The sequence below is a fragment of the Megalobrama amblycephala genome, linkage group LG2, assembly GCF_018812025.1.
Source record: "Megalobrama amblycephala isolate DHTTF-2021 linkage group LG2, ASM1881202v1, whole genome shotgun sequence".
NCBI lineage: Eukaryota > Metazoa > Chordata > Actinopteri > Cypriniformes > Xenocyprididae > Megalobrama > Megalobrama amblycephala.
In genome coordinates, this window is record NC_063045.1 from 9,886,161 (window position 1) to 9,895,413 (window position 9,253).

The 9,253-nt window shown below is 37.7% G+C and overlaps 1 protein-coding gene across 1 annotated transcript; it reads right to left on the reverse strand.

Annotated features, from left to right (window-relative positions):
* Nucleotides 1-2,364: 2,364 nt before the first annotated feature.
* LOC125263504 (sterile alpha motif domain-containing protein 9-like) lies at nt 2,365-8,729 on the reverse strand. The gene is made up of 3 exons (XM_048182497.1): nt 8,628-8,729; nt 3,545-6,278; nt 2,365-2,981 (listed from the first exon to the last, which is right to left on the reverse strand). The coding sequence occupies exons 2-3, from the start codon at nt 6,210-6,212 to the stop codon at nt 2,725-2,727; spliced, it is 2,925 nt and encodes a 974-aa protein (XP_048038454.1). The 5' UTR covers nt 6,213-6,278; nt 8,628-8,729; the 3' UTR covers nt 2,365-2,724.
* Nucleotides 8,730-9,253: the final 524 nt, after the last annotated feature.

Here is a 9,253-nt window from a genome sequence, read left to right on the forward strand (position 1 = left end):
CTAATAAAAACTAAACTAAAACTAAGCATTTTCAAAAAATAAAAACTAAACTAAACTAGCAAACCCACTTTAAAAACTAATTAAAACTAAACTGAATTTGAAAACAAAAAGTCAAAACGAAATAAAAATAAAAACTAATGAAAAATGCAAAACTATAATAACCTTGCTTCAAGGATTCTTCATAACGCTTACGCCAGGGATGGGCAACTCCGGTCCTGGAGGGCCAGTGTCCTGCAGAGTTTATCTCCATCCCTGATAAAAACTCACTTGCCTATAGCTTTCTACTAATTCTGAAGACCTTGATTAGCTGGTTCAGGTGTGTTTGATTAGGGTTGGAGCTAAACTCTGCTGGGCAGTGGCCCTCCAGGACTGAAGTTGCCCATCCCTGGCTTACGCTGTATGTCCTACGCCTTCCCTATTGTACTTACGGAAAGATTGTGGTGCCAGTTTCGTTTTTTTCCGTAACTTGAATAGGGAAGGCGTAGGGCATTCAGCGTAAGCGTTATGAAGAATGCGGAAGCAGAAAGTACGTTCAAGGCAATAAAATGACCGATCGATTCGCTAGATAAGACCCTTATTTTTCATCTGGGATCGTTCAAAGCCCTTGAAGCTGCACTGAAACTGTAATTTTGACCTTCAACCTGTTGGTAGCCGTTGAAATCCACTGTAAGGAGAATAATCCTGGAATGTTTTCCTCAAAAACCTTCATTTCTTTTCGACTGACGAAAGAAAGACATGAACATCTTGGATGACATGGGGGTGAGTAAATTTATCAGGAAAAGTGTATTTAACAGTGGACTAATCCTTTCAGTTTCATAGTCACTTTTCTAGTTTTTAATTGTTTCAGTTTTCCTTGTGTGCCTCCCTGTTTGTCTCCTTGGTTACTGATTAATTAGTGTCTTCAGTTCAGGTGTGTCTTGTTCAGTGGCGGCTACTGGTCTGTCAGAGAGGGGAAGCTCATTTTCGGCCTACATCATAAAATTGTCTATTTATTTAAAAGTAAATTCTGCCCTACGTTCCTTTTCAAGAAAATGGTCTGTGACCCTGTCGTACCAACTAGGAGTCTTTTCAAGTGACTTGACCAGTGTCCTCTCAATGGCCAGCAGAGCTAGGCTGCTTAAACGGCCTTGGCCCATTGTGTTTCGGGTGTAGGACTTGAGTCGCTTTAAACAGGAGAAGCTCCTTTCTACACCTGCAGATGTAGCTCCAATTGTTGCCACTAATGAGAACAGTTTGTAAAGCTGAGGCATTGCACTGTCCAACTCCATGTCTTTAAGGAACACCAAGTAATCACACAGCTTTCCCCTGTTACCCTGCAAGTCCTGATCTGAATACAGGACTTGAAGTTCTGACCTCAGTCTTCCTGAATCAAAGTGATGGCCATAACTTTTCAGGACACTTTGGAAGGCCTCCTCTGGAAATACCTGTCTCAATGAATGAATGAAGGAATGAATGAATGAATGAACGATCTAAAAAAAAAATATTAAACTCTGTAAAACTGAAACAAGGAATGTGGTGTATAATTGTGTGAAATGTATGATGAAAATCAAGCAATTTCGCCAAGCAAATATCAAAGAAATAGGTTGCAGCAGTTTTTATTTCGACTGAACTTGAGAAATCCGCGATGGGACTGAGCGCGAATAGCTTCAGTGATTCCTTATAGTACAGAATCGCTGTCAGTCAAAAGGAGATGCAGTCTTTCGACAGACCCTCCAATCATCACGCAGAAGCTCGGAGTCCGGGCCAGCCCACTCCCCATTCACCCCCAGAGACGCTGAGCATCTGTGGGCGGGACATAATCGCAGCGTTTATCCAATGACCGTCTAGTTTCGAAGCGCTGAAAAAAACCGTTCAAAGCAGCCCCATTGAAGTCAATGGACGCTGGTCTTCAATAGGGAAATGCACTGTGACGCTGCGGGAATGTATGAGAAGGAAATCGAGTCAGCCGACCTGCTATATGTAACTGATTCTGAACGAACTCGTCTTTGAGATGAACGTTTTCTAACGCATTTTTAGTCAATAAAATGTTAATACAATAGTACATATTTGACCATTAATTTTGTGACATTATAAGGGAAGCCGAGCTTCCCTTGCAGTCTTAAAGAAATCGCCACTGGTCTTGTTAATTTAGTCTTGTTAACTCCTGTTTGCTGTGTATTTGAGCTTTCAGTTTCAGTCCATTCTTTGTCTAGCTTTGTTTAACGGTACATGGTGTTTTGTATTTTATTTCCTGGTTATTTCCCCTGTTACTTGTTTGGATTACTCCATTAAAGAGTCCTGATATCTCCTTTGTCGTGCGATTAAATACTACAACCCAACGTGACAGTTGTTGTTTCAAAGTATAACCAAGAGAGTTTATGGAACATTGCTTTTATTGGAATAAATGCAGTCTTACTACAACAGCAAATTACTTGTTTATGAAACATTTTTAACTGATCGATTTATACAATTCCTGAAATTTCTTTAAAAAATGAGCTACTTAGTACATAGAATTAGAAAGAAAGTACTCAGTAAATCATTACAAAGAGCATTATAACAATATCGAACCCATGTACCATAATTGGAACCCATGCTTATAACTTGAATACACTGATAGTTATGATCTTAAAGTCTTTTAGGACTAAAAAGAGAAGTATTAAGAGTCAATAATTTCTTGAGCACAGTGCAGCACTGTTTGAAGTTTATCAAATATCGCTTTTAGACCATTACAACACGCTGTACAACTCACTGGAACTCTCTTTCCCAAAGGTGAATAAGTTCTTTCTCATACTTTAAAAGGCTCTGGTAAAATTTGTCCTTCATTTCATATCCTGCTGATATAATAGAGTATAGTTGTCTCATTTTGTCTTCGTTTGTTGAAGCTGCTATGATGGTTGAGTATTGCTCAGTGCCAATCAGTGGGCGAAGGTCATCTATGATAGAATCCACCTTCTTGACTTGCTGAATGATTTTCTCCTTGTGTTTGTCCACAAACTGAGCAGCTGCAAGAAAAAGAGAATCAAATATTTTATTTTAGACACAAACTAATGCTGTGGTTCCGTGGTTCCCTCCTCTGGCCATCGGAGGGAGCCTTCTCCCGAATACTGACACACACACACTACATTTAACCCATAAGCCCGTGCCTTGGACTGATTTCCACTCCAGCTGTTACCCATCACCTGGACTATAAAAGACTCTCCTACACACCCACTTATCGCGAAGTCTTGTTTTGCCTTGGTGAACATTTCTGAGTGTTAGTTCCTTGTCTTATTGCCTGTTGCTGACTCTATTGTTACCTGTTACTGATCCATCGCTGCCTGCCTCTGACCCTTGCCTGTTCTAACTACCTGTGAGTGATTACTGCCTGTCTTGACCTGTCTGCCTGTTATTTTGACCACGACCCTGCCTGTCCCTGTTATTCCTGTCTGCTCCTGTTTGACTCTGCCTGTACGACTACCCTTTATCATTAAAAGCATGCAAATGGATCCCAGCCTGTGTGATGAATCATTACAGTGTGTGAGGGAGAAAGACAAACTGCTACACAAACTAATACTAAAATACTTACATTTCTTGACATATCTGATGTTGTAGGCAACAGGTCCTCTGATGGTAAAGCCAAGGTAGAAGGAGACCAGGTCTTTATTGTACACACTGGCCTGATTGTGGGGTGAAACTTCAATTTGGTTTCCACCTCTAAAAGCAAACACCTTATGATTTCTAATCTCCCCTTCAATACGCTGAAGACTTTCGATTTCAGCATTCTCATGCTCTTCAGTGAGGAGACGGGTGATCTCAATCTGATTTCTTTCATCAGAAAAGTGGTCAGGGTTACTCCTAGAGGAATGAACAAGTCTCTGCAATCCTCCACCGCTCCCAAGGAAGAAGAGAGGAACAAGGTAGCGAGAGCGAAGGTGTTTCTGATAGGTTCTTTCATATGAATCACACATGTATTGGACACACTCTTTAAGGTCGGGAGTGTTACTGGTTTTCTTTGCACTATCATGCCAAAACAGCAAAAGGACCAAGAGGTAAAACTCTGGGCTTCTGTTTTTGTTCTCTCTCCCCCAAAGTTTCTGTAATATGTCCTGGAGCTCTGGCACTGGTCTGAGTATTTCAGAGTTTGCAGACTTCTGACTCAACATGATGTTGGCGAGAATGTAGTTTTGAGCATCAATATCAAACTGAGAATTCATATAAATCTCTCTCCATTGTTCTGTGATTTGCTCCAGGTCAGAAACACTTGTGATGTGGCTTAAAGCGGAAAGCAGACCTTCAAAAGACATGCTGAATTGTTCCTCTTCTTTTATATAATTTTCGTAGCACTTGGCAGTGTCTGTCCAAATGTACTGTGGTTCATTTTTATCAATGTTTGGCTTTGAGTATATTAGAAAGGTCTCAAAAAAATTGCATTTCTCTTCAATTCTTTGCCTTAAGCTTGTGAGGAGAGATTGGTATTTTTTGCAATTTTCAGAGCTGATTAAACTGGGAGACTGTGTTTCCTGTCTGAGCACTTTGGACCATTCTGAGTTAATGTTTTTTAGCTTGTAGAACATCGTGTTTGCTACCTGTATGTAGCCAAAAAGCCCTCTGTAATTAAAAACAGCAGAGACGTGTGTCACACCGTCCTCTTGCATCTTTGGGTCTAGTTCCTTTTCTGCGATCTCTGCCTCTTCTTCAAAAGCTTTAAATGCTTGCTTTCCAATCTGTAAAATCTTTCTAGAAAGAATTTCAAGGTTGTGGTTCTTCAGTTGGTTTTTGTAGACTTGTCCAAGTGTGTCTCTGATAAAAGAATTATTTGGTTCCATCTTAATAGCAATTTTCGCCCAGGTTTCAGCTCTTGCATAATCTGTTTGCTTGATGTAATAAAAACGTGCAAAAGCTTGTGGAATAAATGGATCCTGTGGAAGCTTCTTAGCTGCATGTTTGAACACTCCCTCACACATTGATTTTTTTTCTTTCTCCGTAATATCTTGGATAAGATTGGAGAACTTGTGAAGTGTTTCTTCTCTCTCATCGTTTGGCAGATATTTTTCTCGCTTTGTAAGCAGATGTTTGATTGTTTTCACCAAGTAAGGGGGAATTGTTTGAGGGCATAAGTGTGAGATGAGTTTTATAGTCGTATCACTCAAGGTTACGCCAGCGTCGGTTAGTAACTGTAGACATTTGTCAGCGATCATCGGATGTGCCATTCGTATACATCTGTCCTTATATTTGGTCCCTCCAGAACGTGTTGAATATATCACCAGAAGATCTGCAAAGGCTCCCATTTGTTTTTCCAAAGTGGGACGGCCAGAAATGTGATTTTTCTTATCCACAAATTCCAGGCACAAGGTCTCAGTAAGATATGAACCTGGGACATATGAGTTAATCAAAGCCAAATAAGATAGCATTTGAGCGTTGCGAGGTCTCCTTTTTTTCTTTAAAGGTTTGAGATATTCACAGGCCTCAGTAATGTAAGTTTGGCTGAAATTCCTCTGCATTATGTTAAAACCATGAAATTCCTTGTGTCTGTCGTGTCTCTCAGCAATCTCTGTAAGTTTAGCATTAAAATTGTCCTGCTCTTCTTTTGAAAGGCTTGTACACAACATTAGTTTCTCCTTTCCTGTTTTGTTCTTTTTTCGAAGGCAGTTTAAAATGATGACCACAGGAATGTTTGCATTGATATTGCTCTCTTTTATTTTTTTTGTCAGATTGTCTTGCAAGTCAGAGATAAATTGCATGTCCTCATTTGTGTCTGTCTCTCTGTCCACAAGTAGTAGGACTGTGTTCTGGATTTGTGAAGCAACCCCATTAAACAGATGTATTACTTGTTGCGCAATTGCTTTTGAATCTGATACTGAATCAATTACTCGTGCACATCTGAGCTCTTTCCTCAAGTCCCAGAGAACTTGCATTGCCAGTGTAGTACCTCCACTGCCTGGCTGATGAAAGAGATTAATAGTGGACGTGCTACAGTTTATTTTTCTTTTCTTTTGTATAAGTTTTGTTATTTTTGTGTATATGTCCCTCTTAACAAAAGGTGTATGATTTCTCTCAGCACAGTAGAAGTTCAGCCATTGTGGTGGGGCTCCTCTGTAGAACTCTTCTTCCTTCTCCAAGACAAGCTGAGGATCAGTATCCCAGTCTTCAAACATATTTCCCAAAACAACATCAAGATTAAAGAGTTTATCTTTTACTTCAGTCTGGAGTTCAATCCGAGCACCATATTTGGTTGAGACTGTATAATACTCCATTTGAATGTTAGTTACAGATTGTCAGACTGATTTTCTGCGTTGTTTCCACACAAACTAGGACCTTTCCTAAAATAGTTCTATAATGTTTAAAAAGGAAAATAATTACAATGACATATCTTGTAGAATTAATCACAAAACAACAGAACTTTAAGTACACAGCAAAATCTCCAGAGTTAAATCAACTCTGCTCAGAGTACATATGGTCCCTCTTTAAATAGTGTTAAAATAACACTGAAGCAAAGTTAAAGTTGATGAGATAATTAAGCAATTAATTAAATGATGATTGTGCATTAGTGATGAACACCTGCTGTTAACAAGCAGAATCACTGAAGAAAAGAGAAACACAAGAACTACAACTGACTTTAGCCGCAGCCTTATTAATTGCTTAATTATCTCATTAACTTTAACTCTGCTTCAGTGTTACTTTAACACTATTTAGAGAGGGACCATATGTACTCTGAGCAGAGCTGATTTAATTCTGGGGATTTTACTATGTAATATTCTTCAAATTATTAACACCCAAGGGCACACTGGAGATCTTTATGGATAGCTCACTCATTGTGGAGCTTGAATTAGCAGACTTTAATTTACAAGCCTTGATCTTTAGCCACTATCTCTAGTTCTCTTCTGCTTCACAAGCATGTATAGTTCAAACTGACCCAAATTTAAGTGTGTTTGTTTTGTGACTGTTTGTGATTTAAAACATGAAGGAGATATAAAAGCTATAAAAGTGGAGGAGAAGATTTTCAGCTAATAACAAATTATATTTCAGTTTTATCTGACATAAAGCTATTATATGGCCTCAGATGACTTAAAACATATCACACAAGAAGGGACATTCTAAAACACTTAAAACTGCTTAATGTGGCTTAATATACCAAGGAAAAAAATGTCACATGTGTTTCCACGTCTTCACTAGTGGAAATGATATTACTGATATCAGAAATGACCATTGTTACTAGTAAAAATTTCATTATTATAACTAGTGGAAATTGAATTGTTGATAGATCCTAAGATCCTAAGAATGATTAAAAGTCAGCTTGGCTTGCCATTCCGTTAACAGTTGCTAGGGTGTGATTTGGTGTGACTTGATTGTTAAGGAAACCAGGATACAATAATGAGCACATTTACATGCACACCAGTAAGCTGATAACTCACAATTATCAGCTTATTGAAATAACCAGTTTTGCCTGTTTACATGCAAATCAGCTGGTTGCTCACAATTATCAGCTTATTAAAATAACCAGTTTTGCCTATTTACATGCAAATCAGTAAACTGACAATGCAAGTAAAGCACGTTTACATGACTTTAATAATAAATCTGGTAATTTCTCTGTAGTGACATCCAAATATAATCATTTTAATGTCCAGTTTTTTATTTTTTTATTTTAGAGAAATGTTTTTAAAAGGTATGATGTTCCTCAAATGTTCTTTCAACTTAATTTTGATTTAAAATTCAACATTCTAGGAATGCTGATTTGTAACATTCCAAGAATATAAAAATGTCCAGTTTCCTTAATGTTTGTAGAATGTTATTTAAAGGTTAGTTTGATGTTCCTGAAACATTCTTTCAATCATTCAAACACCTGCTGTGAACAAACACTGAAAGAAAGAGAAATAAGAACACAAACTACAACTTTCTTCAGCCACAGCCTTAGATGAACTGAAGATAAAAGACATTAAATCTCTGATTAAACAACTCCACAAACAGCATTACCAACTTCACTTATTACTAACCAGACTGACTTTATTTTTGTCACACATCTACAGAAGATCTTACTGAGAATTAACAGAAGTTTAGATATTGATGTCTTATTGAAAATGTTTTGTTTGCCACCATAATGGATATCAGTGTTTGTTTTAGGCTGCTGTCCATATGAAGGTTTTGTCCAAATATAATAATTTAATTTCTTACAGTATGTCAGTTGTGATGTTAAATAAAGCTTGCAACATGAAACTTATGGCATATTATTCCTTCATGCAGTTACAGATGTAGCATTTTGACTTGTTAATAACAGACAATACATTTCTCTGAAAATTAAAGTCATGAAGCAATGGTTCCCGCTCAGGGTCAATAATGGTTTCATTTGATCATATGGTAGACAATTGCCATGGTTACTTATCCAATCTGCACATTTTCATTCCTTCACAGCCTATCAATATGGCATCCACTCTTGTGAAAAATGGCAGAACATACATTTTTGTCATAAAGTCATGCAGTAGGATGTAAAATTACATGTCACACAGTTTGGTGTCACAGTACTACTGTACATTTCAAATACAATTAGGGATATTCTTTGCACTATTGATTGAATATAGAATGCATTGTTTTTGACCTAAAACATCAGCCCTTCAGTGTTAAATTCATTTTCATAAGGTAACAAAACCTTACAAAAAAGTCATGGATAGTCTTACCTTTCTGTTGAGAATGAAAAAGTTGGCAACAGTTAAAGGACGCACATACGATTTTGTAGCCATGAAAATGAAAATAAAAAAGGCCTGCCCCTTTTGTGTCATCCACTGGTTGAACCTGTAGTTATTTGTGTGTTTAGTGGTTGGGTGGGTGGGTGGGTGACAGTGAAATTAAAAGCATTAAATCAAACGTAAGCTTACAAAGAGAACCTAAAACCCTGAATTGTTTTGCATTTCTAGAGTAATAATAAGGCAGAGTACTAAAAGCAGTGATTCACCAAGAACCAATATATTTATATAGCTCTAGATGGTACAGGCTGATAGGTCCTAACTCAATCTGCTAGCATCACATTGTTATCTCATAGTGCAGCTGACTGTTTTTTTTTGCTAAACCAGCAGCCAATAAGCTTTTGCTAAAACATTTCAAATATCGTAGCAGTATTTGCTGTAGGAGTTTGCAGCACGCTTCAGAACGCATTTAAAATCAACATTTAAGATAAGTGAATGCTCTTTTGTTCTGCATCTCTGCGTATAATGTGTGGTCTGTTTTTTAATTTTTAAATGGAGCAATCTTTACAAGTTTTAAACTAGCATGTCAACAGTTGCACAAGTGAATCACTGAATCATAT

Excerpts from the sequence above, each read along its gene's own strand:
- LOC125263504 (XM_048182497.1), bottom strand. The coding sequence starts at position 6,212 with ATGGAGTATTATACAGTCTCAACCAAATATGGTGCTCGGATTGAACTC. Across the intron at positions 2,982-3,544 it reads CATCAGATATGTCAAGAAAT|CTGCTCAGTTTGTGGACAAA; the intron begins GTAAGTATTTTA and ends TTTTTCTTGCAG.